Here is a 25,494-nt window from a genome sequence, read left to right as displayed (position 1 = left end):
AATACAAGCCAGGCTAATGTTGCAAGAGGGGTGGGGTTCTATTAACACCCAACAGTTGTCTGCAGACACCCAGCACTCTTTTTATTTTTTATTTTTTCGAAAATTACAAAGTTTTTATTTTTTTATTTTTTATAACTAATATTGTTTTGGTCGAGACAGAGACGGGATATGTTACTAAGCCCTTGAAGGCACTTACCCCCGAATTCGAGTTTCTAAGTTAAATCCCTCCTTTCTCAATATCTCTTATATTAAAAAAAAATACATGTTATTACGAGGCTCATTCTAAAACTTTGTACTCGATGAAAGAGTGAATCAATGAATTTTGCACAAATTAAAGTTAATGTACGGCAGAGGAGCTATAAAATTCTTTGGTTATAATATGAAGCAAGGGTCACTAGCCAAATCAATCTAGGGATAAATTATTAGTAAAGTATAGTGGAGTAGGTACATGTCGGGGTTGTATACAAGCCATGGATCTGAGTATGGGTAGGCATAAACTCACATGTGAAAAGTACCACAATAAGCTACAAATTAAAAGTGAATGATTCACTACTAATTGCATCGAGACCTTTAATTATGGGTATGCTTATGCATTTGGTATTCGACATCTTCTAATCTTACTTAAAAGAACATCTTCTAATCTTCTAAACTTACTAACCATATGTATCATATAAAATAGTCCTTAAATGAAGATAACTAAGCTCAAAAGTGTATACAATCTAGTCTCTAGTGATATATGCTCCAAGAAAAGCTTATGAAGGAAGGAGACACAATTCATCTTTTACATCACTACTATCATGATCGTCACTATGGTAATCAACCTTCTTGTCATCACTGTAACTGTCATAAACTGGACCAACACACAGCGGAAATTCGAACTTCTCATCTTCACCCTGCATCACATTGCCCTGCAGATGCCGGAAAGATGTATTTTGTTTCTTGAAGGAGCTTCTCTCCGAAGAGTTTGACGAAAAGCTATCGATTTTGTGCATTTCATCCACTATAGAATCTGAGGATGTTGAGGTTCTCAAGAGTGCAGCAGTACTAGATGAAGTGCTTTGTTTGGCCTTCACTCTCCTTTTCCATACAGATAGTGAGTTTCTCACATTTTCGGAAACTACAGATTTCTTGAACCTCGCTCCCATCTGCAGCCACAGAAAACAATTAGAGACAAAGAAAGGGATTAAAGAGAGATGAAAATTAAGAAGCCAGACCTGTGTGATGATGACATAGAGTGGAAATGTAATGAAGCTACACCAGAATTGGGTGACAACCCTGCAATGATATAAAAAATAAAAATAAAGTCATCAGATTTTATATCTTTGAATCGCATTCTTGACGTGAATGTTAGATAGCCAATAGACCCGACAAACTTAAGTTGCTAGAGAATAAGCCAACAATGTACGGTAAATACCCAAATGTCAAGCGAATCACAAGGAAAGTATTGTTGTCCATGAAGCATGAAGGTTCCTTAATTTCCCACTGAAAACAAAAAAGTTGAAACAAGCATCATAACAAAAGTTGCCTATTTACAAAATGAGGTAGCTAATCTTTTATGCAGGCATCGATTTCTTTCTGAACAAGTCATGAGGTCCATACCAGAGACCAGATAAAAGTTGCCATCTCAAGGGCATTCTGAAAAACAAATGCCAGTAAAAGATAAGGACAGTTGAAAATCAGAATTTAAAGTACAAAATGGATTGTTAGTGTTAGTGTTAGTGATTCTCACCTGGAAGGATATTAGTTGTATTAAACGTAAAAGAAGCCAGGGCTTCTTAAACCAAAAGAGCTCATCTCTTAGCTTAAACTGTTGATTTTCCATATATGGACTTTCTTCCGTGATTTCAACAGCCAAATTTACCACCACTCGATGCAGTTTCGTCCCGATAAGCAGGATCAACTGATGTGCAAGTCAAGAAATAATTTAATTATGTAGTGTGAGTGTGACTTCGAAAGATGATGAACTTGGAGAAGCTCAAGGAGATGGAGAACATGGATGGCTTACTATGGCTGGAAGGAAGGAAAGCCAAAAGTAAATGTGGCTTCCTGAATGGTAGAAACAACAATTGATGCTGTAAGATTAACTTTTCCAGGAATTTTCACTGCATAAAATTAAAATTTTGGCACTAACAGAAAATTACCATGAAAGTCTAGAATAGTGCAACATATGGTGTATATCCAGAGAGGTACACTGCAAAAGCATCCCAAATAATATAACAATGTTAATAATGTAAAAGCAATCCAAAAGTTCACTAAAGCCTCTAATGACAGGAATAAACTAGAGAGGTTCATCATAGAAATCAACTTATTACACGTAACGTAATACCTGATGCCAACAATATCTCGAAATTCTTCCTCCATGCTCCGAATCATATAATTGTGGAAATCATATGACAAAGGAAGTTGATGAGTCTACATTAAGGAGGGGAAACACAGCAGAGTCAGCAATGCAAAGCTAGTCCCATGATCTTTACTGCCACATTCTTTTGCACTGTGAATGACTAAATAAGATGGAAACAAATAAGAACCTAATATGACTTACTTTTTGCGAACATATCTAATCATACAAAACTTAGAATCCAGATGTCACAGTAAAGCCAACTTTTCTACTATAATCGGACTCCGGAAAGAAAAATAAATAGTAGATCTCAGATCTCCTTGAAAAGTTAAAACGTACAAAGAGAAAAAAAAAAAAAAAAAAGAGGTACTAGAAGAAACATACAGTGATGAAGCCAAATCGCAAGGCCATGTAATCAGACCGGTTTATAGAACTCCAGAACTGGCGGGTGAAACAAAGCTGCAAATTGGGGTGAACAAAGTTGACGGTAAATAAAACCATTACAGCAGATAAAGCAACTCTGAGAGATAAAAGTGCTAAGAAAGTGCAGCAAACATAGGGCCAGCAAATTTTGTAAGAAGCTGAACAGAATGACATCAATTGATTTGAATGTCTTAAGTCTAAATGAAGGGCTGGGTAGTTTTCATTTCAGCAATATTGTAGCATAGATAGCATCCAATATGCAACCTCTGGCCCTCTTATCTTCCCTTTCTTTCTGTAACTTTAGTTCTCCTCATAAATCAATACAAGAAGAAGCACAAAATTTATTTTAGCAGGTCTCTAACCAGAAGAAGTTCAAGTTCTACATTGGCTTATTGCTCTGAATCAGATGTGACTAAATTATGCTGGAATCTGTTTAAGAAATACTGGAAGTACATAATTTAGATTTCGAGCATACAATTATGGCCAAATAAAATAAAATAAAATAAAAAGGAAGTGAGAATACCAGCCAAACAAGAGCTCTGTGCTGGCTCCATGGATGGGATGCATGATGGAAAATGAAAGTAGACAATCTCCTTATTCTCTGAATACTTGGTTTAGCTAGTGGGGTATCTGGATACAGAAAATTTAAAAATGATAAGGCATGCATGACATCTACAACTTCTAAGGCATCTAAAGTCACTCATGAGTGACTCATACCAACAATTTTGCACCTTGTAAGGCGTGAATTGCCAAAGCTTTGGCTTCATTTTCCCACACTCTCCAGCTATAAATCTGCTTGAAGTTAGAACAGGAACTTAGTTTTTTGTACATTGGACACCACAGAGCATTAGAGAACTTCGATTGGTGACAAAATATATTTACCTTGATCATGGCCAGGACAATTGCAACAAAGCTGTAAGAAACATGAGTGACACCAAGCACAAAAATCAAACGATGAAGCTGTTCGAGACTTTCTTTAGAAGCAAAGGATTCATGACCCTGATTAACATATAGTCTTTGTTAATCACACAGACTAACAAGCGATTGTTGTCATATGTGACAGAATCATACTTCTATCATCAAAATTTCCAAAGGAACGGAAATTTGTATTAGACAATCAAGTTTTATTATTGGCATATGCATCAATAATAGCTAACATCTGATCTCTAAACATGAGCAAGCAAAACTAACCTCAGGACAAAAGTCATGAGAACCAGCCTTCACCTGCATCTTCGAAACCGACTTATTCAAATAATTTGAACTTGAAACGAGTACGTGTTCAACTGGATGTAAGTCACTCTCCAATGCACATGGAAAGAATTTGCTGCTCAAGATCGATGATTTAACACAAATCTTGGCCACAATAAAAATCCAGTGACCCATCAACAATGACATAACCCCAAAAAGCATGAGCTCTGCTTGAAGAATATCAAAGACGAAAAAATGAAATCCTCTGAACAAAAGAACAAATGAAGCAGAAACACACATCTCCAGAAACCCAATCCCTTAATTAATTACCTTCTTTGATCTTATCCAAAGCAGCAAATAGAGACTTCCTTTTAGTCTTATCCAACCACTACCAAAAGAAGATGCATAAGATAAGAGGAAAGATAATAAACACCAAAACAATATCAAACAATGAAGATTTGAAGATCAAATTGAAGAAACTGCTAATTGTAATGTGTACCTTTCCAAACCGTTCCAAAGATCCATTGAAAAAGAACCCAAAAACAACCATGAAAGTGATTACAGAAGCAACTGTCCATGTTGGGGTTTCAGCCAAGGATCTTCCTTCCCTCTCCTCCATTTCTCTGATACAAAAAACACAGAAGCCCGGGACAAGTTCTGCTTCTGATTTTCCTTTTGACTAGTGGTTACAATGGTTGATTCTAAGGTAGAGCTAGCTCAGTGTAGGCCATTAATGGCTCCAAGTAGGTGCTGGGTTGCTGGGTTTGTAGGGCTTCTCTGTGCCTAAAACTGAGACTGTACCATCAGAAAAATTTAAGAAACATGCATGGATGTCACAAAGTCACAGACCCCTTCAGCACGATGACCCTAAAATCGGTCCCACCAAACTGACATCTCAATGTGCATGTTTTGCAGTTGTCTTTTGACCAGCAGCATCTCTGGGAATTTGAACGTGTCTCTGTCTTTCATGCTGACCGTTTCGTATAGCGCATTTATTTATATAAATTGATTAAGATGTCACATTTATTTATATAAATATATTAAGATGTCACATTTATTTATATAAATATATTAAGATGTCACATTTATTTATATAAATAAAATAAATGAAGGAGACTTGTTATGACAAATTTGGGACCATAATTAGTTAACAACCATGGTGGTTGAGCAGTCTGTTTATTGTTATGGAAGGCGATGTCATGAATCCTATAATTGAAGTCAAAGAGGCAGTGTGGTTGGATAATGAATGAAACTATTACCCGTTTGGCATTGCTTATTTAGAACCATAAGTAGTTTTTAAATTTTTTTTAAAGTTCAACTATTGTGATCGATGGAATATATACGCGAAATGAATTTCAATTTTGATGCAAGATGTGCTTTATAATCAGTTTTTACTTAATTAAAAAAAAATCTGAAACTGCTTTGTATTTGTTTTCTGATCTATGTGGTAATGTTGGTTGGTTGAGTTTGAATTCATGTTGCATATAGCCTTTGTGCAATTTAATGTAAATAAGGCTGATATTGTTGTACTGAGAGGTCTTTAGGACTGTTTTCTATTGATTCTGTTCTAAGTGCCTAAGTGGGTTGAGACTTGAGTGCACCGGATCGGACTAGACCTCGTTTGCAATAGGGTTAAAACAAATTTCAGTATAAACGATAGTCTAAATTATAGGAAAGGAGGATTTCTCACATACACACACAACTATGATGCCATGGAGGTTCGAACCTGAAACCTCTAATCTGCAAGTCAAGGCCCTTTTTTACTGGACTAGACCCCGTTGGCTAGGAGTAAAATTTAAGTAATCATAACAATGACATAATTCCCCTGACATAATTCCCCTTCTTTATGATAAATTCAGTTTACACGTTCATCAAGGTACATAATTTGATTTCTAATCAAAGCATATACTATTATATACATAGAACATCTACTTCCGCTCCCTTTGACCTTGTGCACTTTGATATTTGGGGTAAAGCTCCGATTTCCTCCATGGGAGATGCTTTATATTATGTTTTATTTGTAGATGATTACTCTCGCTACACCTGGACGTATTTATTAAGTTCCCGTTCAGATTTTCTTAACTATAGAAGAGAAGATATTGCTATGTAAAAAATTAGAGCTCATCTTCTGCCTTCTTTCGTTGGTCAACTTCTTGATTGTTTTTGCCAGCATCTTCTGGCTTAGTAACAGGGAAATGATGCTCTACCCAAGCATGATAGCCTCCTCCCATGTTGTTCGCATGCTTGAAACCCTGTCATTTCATTTACAAGCTTCTAAAAATTTGTGGAAAAGGAAAGAACATAAATGACCATAGCTAAATATTTATAGGCTGTTTTGAATTTTGATTACTTTCTTCAACATGGCATTAAAAAGTGCAAGAACTTATAAATTTGGGTGAAATACAAGTGTACTTACAGCAGTCAGAAGATCAGTAGTTGCAGAAAGAGATCTGACCCCACTTTGACAACCCTGTAAATATATAATCTCACAGTCAGACACCAGAAGAAATTGATGTAGTTTGCTCCAAAAGCTACTAGCTTACCACAACAAGAAGGTCCTCTTTGTTGCAAGCAGATGAAACCTCCTGCAAAAATTGGGGATTTTTTACCCTCCCTGAAGGCCAAAACCACAATGAAATTTCATCAATTTCAAAGTAAACACAGAAATTGAAACTTAGTAAAAAAAAAACAAAGGAAGAAGCTAATCAACTAATAGAAGTTACAGCCACCTTCAGGTGTATTGAACAGGTAAGGAATGTTTAAAATCTTCTCTGCATCCACATGCCCTTTCTTGTACTCCTCCACCGTCCTATCACAAACAACATTAACTCAACTAATATTTCCTTTTAATGAAAAAGAAACCCAATTGGAAGTTCGAAACAACTCTCAGTCTCTCATAAAGTTCATTAATTTGAGAATATATATATATATATATATATTCTTTCCGGAAAAGAGAGCCCTTTACCTGACATCCACATAACCATAGCCAGACTTGAGCAGATCCTTGGCAGCTTGAACATCAATGGTGACGACCTCTGATCCCGAGCTACAAAATAACAGGGGAAACAGAGCAACAAACCCACAAGACAACCCAAACCAAGAAAGACCCATATCAGAATGTGCAAAAAGGAACTCCAAGAAAGTAATTTGCTGAAGATTTAGACTGAAAAAAGTCACCTTTCAATAGAACCCATGAAGAAAAGTTGGTGGTATATATAGAGCAGCTTGGTTTCTAAGATCGGTTAGCTGTTTGCTAGCCTGGAAAACTAGCCGAAGGAGGCTAGAAAACGTGGGCTGAGGATTACTGCTGGTGTAGCTGTTTGTGTCGACTGGTTTAGTGGTTCATTTTCTGTGGGGAAGAGTGCCTTATATATATGGAGCTAAAACTACGTACGGTTCCAGTCATCTGGGGCCACATAACGTCGTGCCACTGCCACCTAACCTAAGGGTGAGAACCCAACTTTGATGTGAAGGAAAACAAAATCGAATACTTTTTTAGCATCCATTTATTCGTAGACTGTGAAGTGTGTGGTGGCAATTTTGTATCTCAGTTATATCATGGAATTTTTTTACCTGCTGTTTTACTTAGAGACTTGTGATTGTGAAGATTTATTCTCATTCCAATTTTGATTTATTCTGATTCCAATTTTGCAATTTGCCACCACACAATTCGCATGATATAACTGAGATACAAAATTGAAGTGACATATACAGATATGAAGTGACATTATTGGGGATCTAATGAAATTTTACACAATTCGCATCATCTTTATATGATAGATGAAGAGAGCTTTGGAGCGAATCAAGTAGGGAACACACTCATTTGAACGAGGACAATGCTAATTAAATTAGTGATGCTAGATATTATATAGCCAGAGCAATGTGGATGGATTCAGGATCATTAATCTTAGAATTTATTTAGTCTAGAATAACAATGGATTTAATATGTGAAAGCCACAACCAATGGTCCGACCAATAGTCTATTTTTCACTTTATTTGCAGCACTTTAACAATGGATTTGGCCTTTGTGGAAGCCACAACCAAATCTACTAACGCATCTCTTGATAGGGCAAATTGCTCATATGTCGAAATTATTGTCGTAACCAAACTCTTGGACCACATGCTTGTATTGAATCGAAGCCGACTAACATACTAGATACATTTAGACCTAAAATATACAACAGTGCAAATCCTAGTGTGCAAACCATTCAAGAGCTGTGCTGTTAGCAATGGGTTCCCTTGCTGCTTTGGCAGTGGCTGGGGCAAAACTACACTCGAGCTTCAGACAATATACAGGGGCACAAAACTTTGTCCCCGTTGGCCAGCTTGTAGATCACATCAAGGATTTTGCATAGGATAGAGCACCGATGACCTTTACATTCGTGTTGCATTGGACAAGTTTTCACGGAAATTTTGAACAGCAAACTTTATTGATACGTTCATAAAAATGCAGACAAATATCATCTAGACGTCTCTTCAATCCATGCAATGAAACACATTCGAGTGGAGTTCATATAGACATCCACAATAAATGGGAGGGAACCCTGACAAGGATAAAACAAGGTTGGATGTAACAATGCTGTTAAAGACAGAACAACCTTGGGGAGGATTCAGACTAGCAAGTATTTGAAAATCCAAATAATTTCTTTCACTTTTATACTTTAAAATGATATAGATTTGTAAAATGATTTCACTTTTGAGGGAAAACTACATTCAAAATTCAAGACAATTAATCTCCATACCTTGACAGGTCATATTTTCCATTCACTAACTGTACAACCAGGTCCTTCTTTTGATCTGCAAGAAGAAAATAACCAAACTTCAGTAAATAAACCACATCAGGTATTGGCCAATAAAAACCATACATAGGTTAATAACTTATCCTCAAACCCATAGACCAGGATGTCTTTCCTCACCAAAGAAAATTACTACTAAATTAGCCAAATATCAAACTAAGGACTGCAATTTCAATAATAATAGAAACTCCGCAGCCTGAACTATTCAAGAAACTAAAGAAGATTCAGCCATCAAACACTAGATAGTAAGGATGGACCAAATTCTCTTACCTCGGGATTCACAATTTTGGTTCTCATATCATGCTTGCACACGGGGCAGAATGTCCCCCATTTTGTCAGCCATGAATCCACACAGCTTGAATGAAATTCTGCACGTAGTTCCCAGGTTTATTAACAGAAATATACAAATTTTGATTGAGAAGGTGAGGAAGTAAATGCCAACTACGATCCACCCTTTGAGTAAGGTCAAAGTCAATTACCTACTATGATGATAGGCATGTCCCTAACCCTATAACCAACATTAGAATTTGACAACATTTGAACAATCAAACCATTAAGATAATACTTCTAGTTATCTGTACTTTTAATTGGACATGGGGAGAAATAGAATAGCTGCTTCTTTGAGTTCTTTCTTCTTAGATTGGACGCAACGCAATACTGTAATATTTGTCACGAGAATTACAGTTGCACATGTCCACAATGTGCAAAAGCATATTATAATACCTCAAGTTCTTCTACAATGTAATTTATGAACAGGTGGAAGTCTTCTGAGATATCATGACACATCAAGGTAAGCTGTTATCTTATGGGACTTTCCTAATATGCAGACGCAAACATACACCACACTGTCAACAGCTTTGCGGCTTGATGAGACTGATACTACAACAATGATGAAAAATTCCAGGGATATCAACATTAACATCTCAAAACTTACCATGTTGGCAGGGAAGAACTTTAAGAATTTCCTCATCTTTGTAATTCTCAAGGCAGATGGCACAAGTTTCTTCACTGTGGCATTCACCCAAACCAGTGGAACTAAATGTGAAGCAAGGTAGAGCTTCCACAATCTTGGTATCCACACTTTTAGGAAGCTGGTTTCTTCCTTGAGAATAGAGCCAGTGTCTCGGACCAAAGATGGCTATTATAAGTATACCCAATATGACAAGAAATGAGATAAAAGATATAGCTAGAACCGTCCAAGCTGTTTCATTTTGAAATGGGAAGATGCAGCATTCCCCTTCTTCCCCTAGAGCATGCTCCTTTAACACTTCACCCGATGCTTTCGAAACAAATACAGCATGAATTGTAACATTTGCACTCTCTATCATCACTGCAAATAGAGGACAACAATCATTATAAATTTGTAACAGTTAAACATTTATCCACATTTCATAGAAGGCAAAGGGTAACATGTACGAAATGATATACGGATTCCAATACAAAAAATTTGAAAGCACGTGACAAAAATTTGAAGGGACATGGCGACTCACTGTAGACCAATTTGCCTTTATCTCTATCGTCATAAACAATAGCACCACGAAATCCGGCATTTTGAGCATTTTGGACTTTATCCTTGAAAGCACATTCACCTCTAACTATCAAAGCAAACCTTGTTTTATCAGTTTCGTTTGGTCGAAGTCCATTGCGTAGAGATGAGCAGGCGTCCAAAGGGTCTGATATAAGCAAAGCTCCACATATACCAGAGCTATTGACAGCAATAGCTATTAAACGAAAAATCAAGAGCAAAAATAGAAAGAGAGAAAAAAAAGAATAATGTGTTCAGATCTCAATGCTTAGCAAAAGTATTTAATAAAACAACCGAAAAAGTAGAAATTTGTATTATAAAATCTAAAGCTGACTTCAACCCAAGAAAGAAAAAAAGGAAAATCAGATTACTTTTCCTACATTTTCTGAGCAAGCAAATGGCTAAAGATGGAAAGTTACCAAATTTGGCGGGAAGGTCCGAGAACTCCCTGGCAAATGGTTTGAGAACGACAATAGCTGAGGTTAGTTGGACAAGGTGAGCAAAAACAAGCAAACATAATCCCAGAAAAGCTTGCCTCATCTTTCTCTTTCACAGCTCCAATTACCTAAAACACAAAATCACAAAAACAAACAAACAAGTTTATTGGGTTTAGACGCTTGAATTTCTGTGAAATTTAACAAATCAGCGATCAACAATTCGAATAAACCGAAAATTTGAAAGCAGAAAATAAACATACCGATACAGTGAGGTTTTAAGAATACTGAGACTGAAAACCCCACGCAAATGAGGAATTGCAGTGTCAACTTCTCGACAGCATTTCACTATTTGTTACTTGTATTTTTTTATATTCTGTATTGTTGAGCCAGACGGTGCCGTTTCGGTTAACCTAAATAAAGCGCGGTCTTTTTATCAGTAACCATTAGCCTAGCCGTCAAAGTAAAAAAAGCTTCGTTTTTTAAACTCTTGGATTGATTTCAGTTGAAGTCCCTGAGAAAAGCTTGAGCCTGCGAGTTTCATGGAAGAAGAAGCTTCGAACGCAGCGTTGCCAGACGGCTTCCTCGATTTTCTGAAAGCAAATGGTTTAGACCCTTCCATTTATGCCGAGAGCAATTCGACCCCTCGTTACATAAGGTGCTCTCTCTGAATTTGTACTTATTTTTCTGTTTTTGATTGTGCTTTTGTTATTGAAGAGTTCGATTTTGATGGGTTTTTTTCCTTTGGGTTTTTGCTGCTCTGTTTTTGGTGTAACCGAAAGGTTAAAGCCTGGTTGCGAAGCTCAAATTGAAGAAATTGAAGGTGAAATCAAGTGCAAGCTTGAAAAAGTGGGTTGGCTGCCTGGCTTTTATGCGCTTCCTCCCGACGTTCAAATCGCAAACTCAAATGCATACAGAGAAGGGAAGGTGTGCGAAAAGATCAAGCAGTTGCTTTCTTTAATTTTTAAGCAAGAAATCCCAAATTCTAATTGCAATGTTTTACTTTTGCGTTTGTTTTTATGTTTTAGATGTATGGAATCGATGCGGCGTCTGGAGCTGCTGTTTCAGCATTGAATATCTCAGCTGGAGATCATGTTCTTGATCTTTGTGCTGCTCCTGGTAAGTTAGTTTCTGGTTTCTGTATGCAATGAGTAAACTTTAATGTGTATAAGTGTGTAAGTTTATCAAATTTTTTGCATCAGTTTAGCAATATATGTTGAGAAAAGGCGACTAATTTTTGTGTTGTTATGCTTAACTAATTATGCTCTTAAATTTTAAAACATGAACTATAGGAGTGGCTGCAAAATTGCAAGAACACTTAATTTTAGAAATTTAAACTTGAAAGGTTTGGAATTTATAAAATAGCCAGACAAAGGAAGATGTAATTTACAGCATTCGTGTGAGAGTTTATATGATTCAGTTACACTGATGATTTTTATTTCTGAAGGCTCACTTTTAACGTGTATAATTTATATCCAGGTGCTAAGCTTTGTCTGATGTTGGACATTCTTGGTGATTCTGGTTCTGTAACTGGTGTTGATGTTTCAAGCCATCGTTTAGCGGCTTGTAGGACAATGTTGCAGAAATATGCATTGGGCAATCGCTGCCGACTATTTGTTGCTGATGGGACAACCTTTTCCCTCATGCCCATGAGAATTCATTCTGATCCAAAATCATGTAACTGATCTGAATCCACATATACCAGAAGCTTCATATGTGATACTGTGAAATCCTTCAGAGTGCAGTTTGCAAGCTTATGCTGTTTTTAATATGTTATCATTCTATCTAGAATTATGCAGGTGAATCTGCTTTGGAAGAAAATGTGACATTCAAGGAGTGGACATCTCGGAGACCATGGAAAGAAAGGAAAAAAGCAGCTAGGGTAAGAAAAAGTGGTGCTGTGCATTCAGGAAATCAACTTCCAGAGCTCATTTATTATGGTCGCCACTCTGGTGTGGTTGGACGGAATAAAAGTGAATTGTACCAAACATTTCGTGACAGCGAGCTTTTGAGCTGTGGCTATGACAAGGTGAAACTGGATTTTGATTCTTTGTTTTAACCTGCGTTTTCACATCTCCTTCATGTTTTTCTATTTCCCTACTTTTTTTGACAAGTAATAACACCTTTTAAATATCAGTTATGTTACCTCTTTGTAGTTTAACATCTTTTCAAGGTTGGTTGGATTTTTCTAAGCTGGCTATCTTATTTCAGGTCCTAGTGGATGCAGAGTGCACTCATGATGGATCAATTAAACATGTCCAAAAGTTTGAACATTGGGGATGGGAAACTCTTCAACGACGTGTATTGGATGCAGAGAGAAGTGATAGCCTCACTGTGCTTCAGGTATCTGATTTAATTTCGCTTAAATGTACTTGTCAACTATGCTACTTTGCTTATGTCGGAGGAAACAACAATTACATATCCATCCAATGGAGTTTCTTACATTTTCTCATAGATTGTGTAAGACTAAATAATTCAGTTTACATCCTATGTAACAAGTTAGAAGCTAAAGCTAATACTCTTAGTAAGAGTACTGAAGAAGATAGAAGTTTGAAAGTTTTACGTCCTATAGATATCCTAATCTGCTAATGTAATTTTTCTCATATGCATTTCGTGGCAGAATTCTTGCTTTCTTATTCATGTCCCGTTTGACTGGCGTGCGTGCTTGGTAAAGTGATGATAATATGTGTCTTTTGCTTGCAGTTAAAGCTCCTAACCAATGGTTTTAGATTGCTAAAAGCTGGGGGACTTCTTGTTTATAGCACTTGCAGGTGCTTTTCGTTGGCTGTTCCTTGAACTTTTGGTAACTTACACATAAAGGGTATCTGCCTATATCGCTAATTTTACTTTTCCTATTGATTAGCTTGACAGTTGCTCAGAATGAAGACATTGTAAAGCAGTTTCTTGAGGAAAATCCGTTTGCTGGTAAAGTCTTTTGTGCTTTGTGATGTTATCAGCGATGGTTTCAAGTATTTTACAGCCTGCAGCTTATGTTAGTGTAGTTACAAACTTAGGAACTATATACAATGACTTCTCATTTTACCTGTTGACTCATTGAAGCCTTCATGTTCCGCAGAGTTGCAGGCGATAGATGGTGTTGAAAATTGGCCAAGCAAGAGCGGACAACTACCAAATACCCTGCGCTTTGATCCCTTGACTTCAAAAACTAGTGGACTTTTTGTTGCAAAGTTCTCAAAATTGGCCATTTAATCTGGTTTTAGATGTTCAAAGAGCCCGAGTAATAGTCCATGTCAATGTCAAGTGGCATGGGGGGTTAGACATCTTTGATGGCGCTTTGGGTGTTATTTTTGTGATGGAATATAGTTGTACCTCATTTACTCTTTTTATTTTCTTTTAATGATACAAGCAATAGTTTAAACAATAATCCAATTTATTTGAGGGAATTCGAACTTGAATTCAAGACAGCGGATTCATTGCCCTATCAAACTAGCCTAACTTACGTCTGCTACATGAAAACTAAAATGGGTTACTGGTTAGCCTTGGAAATTCAATTTGAGATGCCAATAGACGCGACCACGTTTAAAGGATTCCAAAATATCCATCTTTAGACTGTTGGTTTGTGCAAAACTAAATCGGATTCTCGTTCAAATAATTTTCTAAACTTGAAATTGGATTTTTCCCAATAATCGCACGTGCGTTTGTAAAGCCTGAATCTGAAATGCATGTCGCCTGAAATCAGTACAGATTCAGTGACGACATAACAACCATTTGAATTATTAGCAAACCTCCAAACTTCCAACAGTCACCAATGACATATCTTGATTAAATTGTCTAACTTAAACAAATACTAGCCGATTTTCAACTCAGAATTTTAATTTAATTAATTAGACACCAGGCAGGCACAAACAGGCCATGATCGACGCCTGGAGAAAGCAACAAGATGACTAGCGAACACGAAATCTCATCTCCTCTTAGTAACAACTAACTTCACATTTTTCTTTTTCGCTTCCATTTATCTATCTCCTAACTAATTTTCCCTCCATTTTTCTAACTAAAAACTGCTTTACAGTTCACAGCAACAAGACCGATGGCTCCGCTTCACGGCCGCCCATGCCGGAGGACTTTTCTGGCGACGAGAACTCTCCGATCGAGCAAGTCGCCCTCACGGTTCCGGTCACCGACGATCCCTCTCTCCCGACCGTCACTTTCCGGACTTGGACGCTTGGAGCCCTCGCGTGCGTTCTACTTTCATTCCTCAACCAGTTCTTCTGGTACCGCCGGGAGCCTCTCTCCCTCACCTCGATCTCGGCTCAGATCGCGGTGGTCCCGCTCGGCCACCTCATGGCATCGCTGATTACGAAACGCGTTTTCTTCAAGGGGCAAAAATGGGAATTCACGCTCAACCCGGGCCCCTTCAATGTCAAGGAGCACGTGCTCATCACCATCTTCGCCAACTCCGGGGCTGGCAACGTCTACGCCATTCATATAGTGAGCACTGTAAAGCTTTTTTACAAGAAGAACCTGTCGTTTTTTGTTGCGCTGCTTGTCGTTTTGACTACCCAGGTGCTCGGATTCGGCTGGGCCGGGTTGTTCCGCCGTTACTTGGTTGAGCCCGCCGCTATGTGGTGGCCTCAAAACCTCGTTCAGGTTTCACTATTCAGGTGACGTCCTTTCTTTGCTTCATTTTGCCACGTGTTGTTCTGTTAGTGGACATTTAGTTATCGTTTTGTGCACGTTCGTTGACTATTCAATGGTCTAACTAAAGCAGGTGCTCCCTATACTATCTGTGGACCTAGCCATGGGTCTGGGCCTGAGAATTATAGAAGCCTTGTGCATAGGATCCGTTTTGAGCCCATTAAATTACCGGTCAAAATAATCTATACTTTTTGTAATTTATAAGTAGGGAAGAATTGAACTTGGGATATCTCTCAATATTTGGAAGTAAAAATACTACAAAGCTTAGATATATTAATGAGTTCATCCGATCATCACTGTATCATTATATGATGTGACATGTATTTACAGTCCTTATTATAAATAAATAAGTTCTCAAATAGGCTCAAATATTATGAACAAGCAAAATACTTTGTCATTTGTCAATTGGGTGTAAAAACTTAGGATAAGAATTGGTGACTCTAATATTAGTTGGTCAAAAAATCTGGGCTCCCTAGAACTGCTCAATTAAGTTTTTCTACTGGTCTTTTTTGTAGAGTAATGTTGTCACTGATACAAATGTTAATTATGAACAAGAATGTTGGGGAAAGTAACGACTGTTTCATCTAAACTGTGTGCATGTTATGTATTTGTGAGTGGACAGGGCACTGCATGAGAAAGAGAAGAGGCCAAAGGGTGGGCTAACAAGGAACCAGTTCTTCCTCATTGCTTTCACTTGCAGCTTTGCTTACTACGTCCTTCCAGGCTACCTCTTCCCAATGTTGACTTCCCTTTCCTGGATTTGCTGGATATTCCCTACTTCCATCCTTGCTCATCAGCTAGGTTCAGGGCTGCATGGTCTCGGCATTGGCGCAATCGGGCTTGATTGGTCCAGTATATCCTCTTATCTTGGGAGCCCGCTCGCCAGTCCATGGTTTGCTACGGCCAACATTACTGCTGGTTTTTTCCTCGTGTTGTATGTCATAACTCCTGTGGCTTATTGGCTCAATTTATATAATGCCAAAACTTTTCCCATAGTCTCGGATGGTCTGTTCACATCTACTGGCCAGAGCTACAACATATCAGCTATAATAGACCCCAACTTCCGCCTTGACATTGATGCATATGGGCGAGAGGGCGCTCTCCATATCAGCACCTTCTTTGCTATGTACTATGGTGTCAATTTTGCCTGCCTTACTGCCACTATTGTTCATGTTCTCCTTTTCAATGGGAGGTAAGCCGCACTCTCCAGGTTAAGCTGTTGCCTTAAACATTATAATGTTGTCTTTTCAGTTTTGTCCAATGGACATCCCTTGCTTATATATATATATATATATATATATATATATATAGATTTAAATATAATGTAAGGTGAACTAGCTTATATATTGCTCTATATTTTGTTATCGGGCCTTAATTTTTCAAGCTTGCAGAGACATCTGGCAGCTAAGCACGTCTGCCATCCGCGAGAAGAAGATGGATGTGCACACGAAGCTCATGAGAAAATATAAGCAAGTTCCAGGATGGTGGTTCATGTGCATCCTGGTGGCTAACATAGTGGCGACCATGTTTACATGCCATTATTACAACGATCAACTTCAATTGAAATGGTGGGGGGTCTTGCTTGCTTGTGGTCTAGCCTTGTTTTTCACTCTTCCTATTGGAGTCATTGCTGCCACAACAAATCAGGTGGAGTATCACGCTCTTTCTCATATTCTGCATTTTTGCGTTCACGTGGGATGTTCTTTATTATCCACTCACCATCAGCAAATGTAGCTGAACATGGAATCTCATATTCAGCCTGTGGTTAAATTTATGAAGCTGACATGCTTTGGCCCTATGGGGACTCCCTGGAGCCCCGAATAGGGTTCAAATTCCAACTGTGCCCCTTAAAAGTTTAACATGTTCTGTTTAATTCTGGTACCCCATGCTTGTACCTAGTTTTGCATTGTTATTGCTCATGAACAATCTTTTCATTGGTGAACAGAAACCAGCGTTGAATGTGATCACAGAGTACATTATCGGGTATCTGTATCCAGGATATCCAGTTGCTAACGTATGCTTTAAAGTTTATGGATACATAAGCATGAAGCAGGGGATCGCTTTTCTGGAAGACTTCAAGCTTGGGCACTACATGAAGATTCCTCCAAGAGCAATGTTCATGGCACAGGTTAGCTAGCTTCCTGAAAATTAACTTTGGGCACTTTAAGACCCAAAAAATAACTTTGTGAAGTTTCATCAAGTTTCTGGTCCATTGATTGATGGATGAAACATGGTCCCGTAATAATTCAGGAACAATTTGTTTTCAGGTAGTTGGTACTATTATAGCAGCATTCGTCCATTTAGGAACTGCATGGTGGCTTATGAACACAATCCCAGACATATGCGACAGGGCGTTACTACCAGCAGACAGTCCATGGACTTGCCCCGGTGATCATGTCTTCTATGATGCTTCTGTTATTTGGGGTCTTGTTGGGCCTCGAAGAATCTTCGGGGATCTTGGCCATTATTCTGCCATCAACTGGTTTTTCTTAGCTGGGGCTATAGCTCCTGTCCTAGTTTGGCTTGCACACAAGGCCTTCCCAAGAAAACATTGGATTAAACTTATCACCATGCCTGTGCTCTTAGGAGCAACAGTTAACATGCCTCCGGCAACTGCTGTCAACTTCACCAGCTGGGTTCTCATTGGATTCGCCTCGGGCTTTATTGCTTACAGGTATTATCGTGGCTTGTGGAGCCGCCACAACTATGTTCTATCCGGAGCTCTAGATGCTGGATTAGCTTTCATGGCCGTAATTTTGTACTTGTGTCTGGGGATGGAACATGTTAGCTTTAAGTGGTGGGGAAGTAGCCCAGATGGTTGTCCCTTGGCTTCTTCCTCAACACCATGAGGTGTAGCGGTTAAAACCTGCCCAATACTAGGAGAAAATTTGTGTGTTGTTTGATTTGAATGTATTGATATGTATAATTCTTCGCTTAGGATAGAATAGTAATTCATTTATAGAATAACTTCATTGGAGATTTCTTATTGATCATTAATATTAAGGTAAAAAGTCATTTTAGGTTCATGTGGTTTACCATTTTTACCACTAAAGTCCCCGTGGTTTCAATTTCGTCACTTTTGTCCCTGTGGTTTTAATTTGAACCAATTTAAGAACAATTCCCAATTTCTGAAACTTATTGAGGGGCATTTCGGTCCAAACCTGCATCACCTCCTCAACCACCCAGCAGTCCCTCCAAAAACTTATCTCTATTGTAAACCAACAACAAACAATGCTCCATTTGAATTTTTGTTGATAAAATTATGGCCATCTATACATAAACATCAACTAACAAAATCATAATCAAGCGAGTCTTAGGATTACACAATGGAAATACATTTTTTTTTTTCTGAACCCAAAGAAAAACTCACAATTATAATCATAATTCATCTCATTTCTTCGTAAGGGATGAAGGTAATCTCCAGCCAAAAAAGAAAAACAAAGTAGCTAGAGCAAGTCTGCTTCGGTCTTTTGTAAGCTTCATAAAAGTAGCCTAAGATTACAACAACATCATCAATTGCAGCTCTTACTGCACCTTGTGCCAGTGTCACAAGCTTTGATAGTTTCTGATTAAGTAATTCAACATAATCTCAAAAAAAATAATTAATGAAGGTTGTATAATTGTACCTCTCTTAGTACATCTCCAATGAGCATTGTTTGTTGCTGGTTTAGACAATGGGATTGTCAATGTTTACAACAGGGATGAGTTTTTGGAGGGCTACTGGCGGTGGTTGGGTAGGGGCTGCAAGTTTGGACTGAAATGCCCCTCAATAAGTTTTAGAAATTGGGAATTGTCCTTAAATTGCATCAAATTGAAACCACGGGGACAAAAGTGACGAAATTGAAACCACAGGGACCTTATTGGAAAAAGTGGTAAACCACAAGAACCATAAGTGACTTTTTGCCTAATATTAAATATCAATTCATTTAATTTTGATATTATACAATCTAGCTCATGTTGTTTTTTATTTTTCTGTCATTTGGGGTACATGCCAATTTCGAAAACAGGCTCTCTGATCCGGGGGGTTCACCATGTTTAGGCAATGGTTTTGTTTCATTATTCTGTTTAATCAACATTAACCCGTCACCGAATTGTAAAACCATGGACTAAACCAAAACAGATTTGTTAATTTAAGCATTATCCGCATTAATGAAGGCAAAACAAACTTATAAATAACTTGGTCAAGCAGAACCAAAAAGCTCGGACAAAACTTGAGCAAACAAACATATCAAGTTCTGAATTCTGATCTACTTTTTGCCTTTGAATATTTTCTTTGAGTCATCATGTTTCCTTGGCAATTTCTCACATCCCCTGCTGGGAAATGGCTGGGATTTGTAACTGCCATTTGGGTTCAAGCAATCAGCGGCAACAATTACACATTTTCCAACTATTCTCATGCTCTAAAATCTCTCATGGCACTTACCCAGCTTCAGCTTAACAACTTATCTGTGGCTAAAGATGTTGGCAAGGCCTTCGGGCTCTTATCTGGCCTGGCTTCGGATCGTTGGCCGACCTCCATTATTCTCATTTTTGGAGCAGTGGAAGGGCTCATAGGATATGGAATTCAATGGCTGGTTGTTAGCCAGAGAATCAGTCCTCTTCCATACTGGCAGGTATACCAAAACACACATTTCTATAATGTTGTCTTATCGCACAATTTGTCACGTTATGTTGTCACACTAGTAATTAGGACGCTTAAAGCAAATTCTTGTTTGAATGTGTGGTTAAAATGGAGAATCCGAAAGTTAATTACATGCTTTTTTTCTTCTTTGTTTTCGGGTTCTTGATAATTGAAATCATTTTCTGTTCTGGATGTAGATGTGCATATTTATGTGCATAGGAGGCAACAGCACAACCTGGATGAACACAGCAGTGCTAGTGACCTGCATGAGAAATTTTGCAAAAAACCGCGGTCCGGTTTCAGGCATCCTTAAAGGGTATGTAGGGTTAAGCACAGCAATCTTCACAGACTTATGCACTGCTCTATTCTCCTCCAACCCCTCCAAATTTCTTCTTATGCTTGCTATAGTCCCTGCCATTGTTTGCTTCACTGCTGTCCTGTTCCTCAAGGAAACCGAACCGGCTTCTATGCCATCAGAGCAGAAACAAGAAGCAGAGTTCTTCCATGCCTTTGATGTCATTGCCATTGCTGTAGCTGTCTATCTCTTGGCATTTGACATCACTGGAACTCATGGTCATGTTCTCTCTTTGGCATTTGTCATAGGCCTTGCTGTCCTTCTAGCTATGCCCTTGGGTGTACCTTTGTACACTTTTCTCTACACACCCAGCGGCACCGAACCCAGTTGCCATAATGATGATATAGAACATCAAATTAAGGAACCATTGCTTGCTAAAATAGGAGGGCCAATTGAGAAGCCACCAGAGATACAGAACTCAAATGAAGGCATTAATTTGAGAGATGTTGTAGGAAAGCGACAGCCATTGATTGGGGAGGACCATACCATTATTGAAATGGTACAAACGTTTGATTTTTGGATACTGTTTTTCTCATTTCTTTGTGGCGTTGGCACTGGAATGTGTGTCATGAACAATATGGCACAGATGGGGCTGGCACTTGGCTACCATGATGTCTCCATTTTCGTATCGCTTACTAGCATTTGGGGGTTCTTTGGCCGCATAGTCTCTGGCCTGGCCTCGGAATATTACATTGGGTATGTTCTTTCTAATTTCTCGTGTCACTTATTATCAATTTATAATATCTGATACATTATCACTTACACTTACTATTAATCTACTTAATATTGTAGATTGATACTCAATACTAAACACTTTTTTCCTCACTCATGTAGACAGGTTAAAGAATAGCATACGAAACTAGGGTTCCAAATGTTGCTAACCATATATTGATCTTTTTTTTTTTCGGCAGGAAATGTGGCACCCCTAGGCCTCTTTGGAATGCAGCCGCTGAGGTTCTGATGGCACTTGGGTTCATAGCCATGGCTTCAGCCTTGCCTGGATCTTTCTACATTGGTTCAATTTTGGTGGGCATGGGCTATGGGGTGCTTCTCACCATAACAGTTCCAGTTGCCTCAGAGCTATTTGGTCTCAAATACTACGGACTTTTGTACAACATTCTCATCCTCAACCTTCCCTTGGGCTCCTTCCTCTTCTCTGGCTTACTTGCTGGTCTTCTATATGATGCTCAAGCCACTAGCACCAGCGGCGGTGGGACCACCTGTGTTGGGCCCCACTGTTACATGCTTGTGTTTGTGATCATGGCAATTGCTTGCATGCTTGGGCTTGCACTGGATGTGCTGTTGGCATTTAGAACAAAGAATGTTTATGCCAAGATTTATGAGAGCAAAAACCACACTGCGACCGCATAGTTTAATCTTGCTGCTTGCGTTCTCTCCTTGTTCACGGTGTTGTGAATGATTTGTTTTTGCAAATGCTAATTAATTGTACAAATTTTCATATTTTTTCTTTTTTATTTGGAGTAGGTAAGAACAGTCAAATTTATGATGTCGGGTAACATTGTGAATGAGAAATATCATTAGATCAATTACTAATTAGTTACAAATTGTCATTCTCTAACATCGGCATGAAATCGAACTCACGCCTCATCAAAATCATAATCTATTTCTTAAGCACCTACTTTCTCAACTCCTTTTTCTGTTTTTTTTTTTCTTTTCTCTTTTTCCGAATAAGTATTTCTCAATTGTTATGATTATTCGTTCATACACGTGTGTGATTTTGATTGTGAATGCACAAAAATGACAAGCTAGCCACTGAACGTGGGCTGGTAGATGGGCTTTAACAAATAAAACAAGCCGAGGGCCCAATCACTAGCCAACTAAAACGACACCGTAACGCCCGCGAAATAATGCGCACCATTTGTTTCCGTACCAACCATCTAAAGTGAAGAGACTGAAGTAGATCCCCGAAGACGGAGAGAGAGCGCAAAGAGTGGCAAGGCGGAACAATGGAAACTGGAACAAGTGGCAAGGCTTCGTCTCTCAGATGGAAAATTCTTCGTCAAGCTATTCTTCGCAAACCAAACGGTGCCTTCCTCTTCCTCAATCTGTCTCTCTCTATGATCAAATACAGTCTGAATTTGTTGTTGAATTTGAATAGTTTGTGAACTGTAGCAGATGAGCAATCTGAAATCGGCATTAAGCGAATTACGAGGAAGACGAAGCAGGGCTTCAACTTGTTACCATGCCATCTCGTTGACGACCCATCTCACTCGAGCGATGTTACCGTCTGCTACACCTTGCCCATTGACTCTGCTCCCAAGCTTTACCTAACGTGAGCTTTGAATTTTGTATTTTTGAAAAGCTCATCAAAATTGAATCTTTCATTTCAATTTCTCATGCTCAAACTAAGCTTGCAAAACCCAAGAGCTCGTATAAGGGTACTGTCCAAGTTGTTTTATTTTCTCTACGTGGGGCATCTGAAACATGGCACAATGAGCTGATATATAATATTGTTATTAAAGGTTCTTCTTCTTGATACATTGTTATAGATATCTTTTATGTGATTGGTGGAATGTTTGTTTTTGGCGCAGTCAAAGAATGGTTGACCATGCTGAACTCAGTGACTTTGAGATTTGTAATAAGTACAATATTGACAACACTGGGCTTGTTTGTAAGTTCCTATTTATACAAATTGGCTACGCATCTTACTGGTTCTGGGATTCTGAACAAACGTTTGGCTTCATGTATCTTGTTCATGGTTTTGTACAGGTCAGTGGCCATCAGAAGAGGTTCTTGCGTACTTTTGCTTGTCACACGCAGACATGTTCAGGTTGTTATGGGTTGTTTGCTACCTTCTGATACAGCTTTCAGTGTGCATTTTGCTTCTATATGATTTCTTTGCATTTGATTTCTACTCTCTAGGTCTAAGAGAGTAATTGAGCTTGGATCAGGCTATGGCTTAGCTGGTTTAGTTATTGCAGCAGTCACTGAGGCATCAGAAGTTGTAATTTCAGATGGAAATCCTCAAGTAGTTGATTGTATCCTAATTGTATCGTGCTAAAGGTTAATAAGGATGGGAATGCTAGTTATATGAGAAACATTAAACAAGTTAGCTTATCTTATCTGATGATTTTTCAGAAATTTTGCTCTGAAAGATGCATACCTGAAGCAGCTTTGGGATTGGTCCTTTTCCATTTCCCTTACAAGAGAAGGTTTAAGATTTTTTGTATTCTCTAGCTGCATCTTTTATGAAAGGAGGCTGTTAAGCTCTGCTCAAGTTTTAATGCTTGCCTAGGATTGATTTGGAGGGTTTCTTGTGCCCTATGAACATGGTTCTGGCTTGGGATCTTTGCAAACCCACAAGTCCTTTCATGTTTTGTTCTGTCTTTGTGTTATCTCGTCAAGGAACCGTCCATTACTAATAGAGTTTTTTTCCCTTCTCTTAAGTGAATTTGGAAATATCTACTTGTTTCTATTATTGATTCAAAGCCAATTTATCATTTGGTGAATCATAACCTGTGATGTCCAGATTCCTTAATGTTTAGATATTCAGCATAATATTGACGCCAACTCAAAAGCATTTGGTGGTACAAGAGTGAAGTCTATGATGTTGCATTGGAATCAGAACGAAATTTCAAATATCTCTAGCACTTTTGATCTCATTGTTGCCAGTGACTGGTATGTTCCTTTTGCTTTTAAGTTTGCTTTTAAGTTTCCATTTGAACAATCTGTGCATTTTCCTTTTCCATTAAAAGAAGGGAGGGATTATGCCTTAGTTACCACAAAGCATGTGGCAAGTGGTATGGACCCCAATGATTTCATCTTTCTATCATAAAGACATGGAATTTGGACTTAGTTGATGCCATGGTGGTTGTCTGGATAGGCCCAGCCTTTTTTTGTAGACCACTTTATATTCTCAAATGGATATGGTGGATTCCTCTTTCTTTATATTCAATTGATATTTTTGATGAGTTTGGGAGTTTATTGGTGAGGAAAACTTTTGTTGATTGCAATTTTGGTTGACCTGGGGAAATCTAACATCTTGGTTTTGTTCACTTGCTGACAACAGGCATTTGTACCGAGTATGTAACATAATGCATGAACACACATGATTGCACGCTAAATGGTTTCAAATATTTATGCTTTATTTTTTGTTATATTCATTAACTCGATATGGCATATTCACAGCACTTTCTTCAAGGAATTCCACAATGGACTTGCTCAAATTGTCAAGTTCCTGTTGGGAAAAGTTCAGCCCTCGGAAGCTATATTTTTAAGTCCTAAAAGGGGCGACTCATTGGACAAGTTTCTAGAGAAAATCAAAGAAAATGATTTGCGCTTCAGCCTAAAAGAGAATTATGATGCAGAAATTTGGAAGCATCATACGGAGTTCATGAATGGTGCTGTTTCCTGGCCCAGCTACCAAAAAGATCACTGCTATCCCTTATTGATCAGAATTACAGTGTGAACTTGCACTCATATTCCTTCGTCAGCTGCACATATTTCAGGCAATATAGATTCGTCACTGGCAGAATCAAATTTTGCTGGCTGAGCTGTGCTGTAGTCTGTTTGAGTGTACTAATTATTGTAAGGAAATAGGAATTGCAGCGTACTGCCTGAATTCGGTACTACTTCCTCCACAATATGTGGATCCAGATCCATAGTCACTTCAACTGCATAGTCCTTCCATATCATTGTGTAGATCCTCCCTGTTTTTTAGTTTACCAATGGAAGCGAAAGAATGGCATTACCCTTTTTGGTTTATTGTATTTGTGATTTCCTTTTTAAGTCTATAGGTCTTAGCAGATTTATAGTTTACCAATTGTAATGCAAGAATGAGAGACCTTTTTTAATTGATACAATATATTAATGATTGATTTCCCTTTTAGCATGATCTAGGAGGGTGCATTGAAAGTTTTATACTTTTGTCTGAAGATTCCTTAGCTTTATTTGAGCATCAAGTCACATATTTAGCTTTTAAATACAGCCGTCCATGAGTAAACAAATACACGGACAACAGAGGACGCTGCTGAACAATGTCAAAAGCAATACTCTTTGGATCAATTAAACTAACATATTGGCGTGGGAGATAAGTTGTTTGCTTTGAAGTTGGATGTCACTGCAGGTTCGGAGCAGTGAACAAGCCTCGTCCGGTGAGCAAAAAAGTGAGGCTCAAATTCTTAGCTTTTATAAAGGT

At 38.3% G+C, this 25,494-nt stretch overlaps 6 protein-coding genes across 7 annotated transcripts; 4 read left to right on the top strand and 2 right to left on the bottom strand.

Annotated features, from left to right (window-relative positions):
- On the bottom strand, nt 532-4,879 carry LOC18769674 (MLO-like protein 4). Its single transcript, XM_020567727.1, has 15 exons — nt 4,449-4,879; nt 4,280-4,337; nt 3,953-4,176; nt 3,644-3,760; nt 3,493-3,553; nt 3,285-3,391; nt 2,723-2,797; nt 2,327-2,412; nt 2,142-2,191; nt 2,006-2,046; nt 1,730-1,900; nt 1,600-1,635; nt 1,415-1,482; nt 1,215-1,275; nt 532-1,145 (listed from the first exon to the last, which is right to left on the bottom strand). Exons 1-15 carry the CDS (start codon nt 4,566-4,568, stop codon nt 753-755), a joined length of 1,668 nt encoding a protein of 555 aa, XP_020423316.1. The 5' UTR covers nt 4,569-4,879; the 3' UTR covers nt 532-752.
- Nucleotides 5,765-11,046, bottom strand: LOC18769909 (receptor homology region, transmembrane domain- and RING domain-containing protein 1). Its single transcript, XM_020569018.1, has 12 exons — nt 10,968-11,046; nt 10,690-10,835; nt 10,236-10,466; nt 9,680-10,075; nt 9,016-9,113; nt 8,722-8,746; nt 8,110-8,117; nt 6,915-7,126; nt 6,679-6,758; nt 6,493-6,563; nt 6,366-6,419; nt 5,765-6,201 (listed from the first exon to the last, which is right to left on the bottom strand). The coding sequence occupies exons 2-12, from the start codon at nt 10,808-10,810 to the stop codon at nt 6,064-6,066; spliced, it is 1,434 nt and encodes a 477-aa protein (XP_020424607.1). The 5' UTR covers nt 10,811-10,835; nt 10,968-11,046; the 3' UTR covers nt 5,765-6,063.
- Nucleotides 11,171-14,125, top strand: LOC18771121 (ribosomal RNA small subunit methyltransferase F). The gene is made up of 9 exons (XM_020567675.1): nt 11,171-11,362; nt 11,487-11,631; nt 11,733-11,823; nt 12,184-12,381; nt 12,504-12,733; nt 12,916-13,047; nt 13,408-13,475; nt 13,568-13,629; nt 13,781-14,125. The coding sequence occupies exons 1-9, from the start codon at nt 11,247-11,249 to the stop codon at nt 13,912-13,914; spliced, it is 1,176 nt and encodes a 391-aa protein (XP_020423264.1). The 5' UTR covers nt 11,171-11,246; the 3' UTR covers nt 13,915-14,125.
- LOC18770730 (oligopeptide transporter 7) lies at nt 14,404-18,386 on the top strand. Its single transcript, XM_007204033.2, has 6 exons — nt 14,404-14,639; nt 14,735-15,326; nt 15,983-16,552; nt 16,752-17,007; nt 17,306-17,488; nt 17,628-18,386. The coding sequence occupies exons 1-6, from the start codon at nt 14,606-14,608 to the stop codon at nt 18,207-18,209; spliced, it is 2,217 nt and encodes a 738-aa protein (XP_007204095.2). The 5' UTR covers nt 14,404-14,605; the 3' UTR covers nt 18,210-18,386.
- Nucleotides 19,589-22,138, top strand: LOC18769433 (protein NUCLEAR FUSION DEFECTIVE 4). The gene is made up of 3 exons (XM_007203636.2): nt 19,589-19,973; nt 20,179-21,032; nt 21,248-22,138. The coding sequence occupies exons 1-3, from the start codon at nt 19,644-19,646 to the stop codon at nt 21,705-21,707; spliced, it is 1,644 nt and encodes a 547-aa protein (XP_007203698.1). The 5' UTR covers nt 19,589-19,643; the 3' UTR covers nt 21,708-22,138.
- Nucleotides 22,226-25,190, top strand: LOC18769369 (calmodulin-lysine N-methyltransferase). 2 transcript variants are annotated; one of them, XM_020568495.1, is made up of 7 exons: nt 22,226-22,382; nt 22,473-22,629; nt 22,889-22,968; nt 23,067-23,127; nt 23,220-23,335; nt 23,843-23,975; nt 24,486-25,190. In XM_020568495.1, the coding sequence occupies exons 1-7, from the start codon at nt 22,304-22,306 to the stop codon at nt 24,763-24,765; spliced, it is 906 nt and encodes a 301-aa protein (XP_020424084.1). In that variant the 5' UTR covers nt 22,226-22,303; the 3' UTR covers nt 24,766-25,190. The 2 variants fall into 2 exon arrangements, with proteins under 2 accessions (XP_020424084.1, XP_007202362.1); XM_007202300.2 differs by having other exon boundaries at nt 22,470-22,629.

Source organism: Prunus persica, chromosome G7 (assembly GCF_000346465.2).
Source record: "Prunus persica cultivar Lovell chromosome G7, Prunus_persica_NCBIv2, whole genome shotgun sequence".
Lineage (NCBI taxonomy): Eukaryota > Viridiplantae > Streptophyta > Magnoliopsida > Rosales > Rosaceae > Prunus > Prunus persica.
Note: the sequence above shows the minus strand (reverse complement) of the source record. Positions and strands in the feature narration are given on the sequence as shown.

Excerpts from the sequence above, each read along its gene's own strand:
- LOC18769433 (XM_007203636.2), top strand. The coding sequence starts at position 19,644 with ATGTTTCCTTGGCAATTTCTCACATCCCCTGCTGGGAAATGGCTGGGA. Across the intron at positions 19,974-20,178 it reads GTCCTCTTCCATACTGGCAG|ATGTGCATATTTATGTGCAT; the intron begins GTATACCAAAAC and ends TTCTGGATGTAG. Across the intron at positions 21,033-21,247 it reads GCCTCGGAATATTACATTGG|GAAATGTGGCACCCCTAGGC; the intron begins GTATGTTCTTTC and ends TTTTTTCGGCAG.
- LOC18769369 (XM_007202300.2), top strand. The coding sequence starts at position 22,304 with ATGGAAACTGGAACAAGTGGCAAGGCTTCGTCTCTCAGATGGAAAATT. Across the intron at positions 22,383-22,469 it reads TATTCTTCGCAAACCAAACG|CAGATGAGCAATCTGAAATC; the intron begins GTGCCTTCCTCT and ends TGTGAACTGTAG. Across the intron at positions 23,128-23,219 it reads TCACACGCAGACATGTTCAG|GTCTAAGAGAGTAATTGAGC; the intron begins GTTGTTATGGGT and ends TCTACTCTCTAG.
- LOC18769674 (XM_020567727.1), bottom strand. The coding sequence starts at position 4,568 with ATGGAGGAGAGGGAAGGAAGATCCTTGGCTGAAACCCCAACATGGACA. Across the intron at positions 1,636-1,729 it reads TACAACTAATATCCTTCCAG|AATGCCCTTGAGATGGCAAC; the intron begins GTGAGAATCACT and ends TTTGTTTTTCAG. Across the intron at positions 1,276-1,414 it reads GTGATTCGCTTGACATTTGG|GGTTGTCACCCAATTCTGGT; the intron begins GTATTTACCGTA and ends ATATCATTGCAG.
- LOC18771121 (XM_020567675.1), top strand. The coding sequence starts at position 11,247 with ATGGAAGAAGAAGCTTCGAACGCAGCGTTGCCAGACGGCTTCCTCGAT. Across the intron at positions 11,824-12,183 it reads TGATCTTTGTGCTGCTCCTG|GTGCTAAGCTTTGTCTGATG; the intron begins GTAAGTTAGTTT and ends ATTTATATCCAG. Across the intron at positions 13,048-13,407 it reads ATAGCCTCACTGTGCTTCAG|TTAAAGCTCCTAACCAATGG; the intron begins GTATCTGATTTA and ends TTTTGCTTGCAG.
- LOC18769909 (XM_020569018.1), bottom strand. The coding sequence starts at position 10,810 with ATGAGGCAAGCTTTTCTGGGATTATGTTTGCTTGTTTTTGCTCACCTT. Across the intron at positions 6,420-6,492 it reads AAGAGGACCTTCTTGTTGTG|GGTTGTCAAAGTGGGGTCAG; the intron begins GTAAGCTAGTAG and ends ATATATTTACAG. Across the intron at positions 6,202-6,365 it reads CTACTGATCTTCTGACTGCT|GGTTTCAAGCATGCGAACAA; the intron begins GTAAGTACACTT and ends ATGAAATGACAG.
- LOC18770730 (XM_007204033.2), top strand. The coding sequence starts at position 14,606 with ATGACTAGCGAACACGAAATCTCATCTCCTCTTA. Across the intron at positions 17,008-17,305 it reads TTGCTGCCACAACAAATCAG|AAACCAGCGTTGAATGTGAT; the intron begins GTGGAGTATCAC and ends ATTGGTGAACAG. Across the intron at positions 17,489-17,627 it reads GAGCAATGTTCATGGCACAG|GTAGTTGGTACTATTATAGC; the intron begins GTTAGCTAGCTT and ends ATTTGTTTTCAG.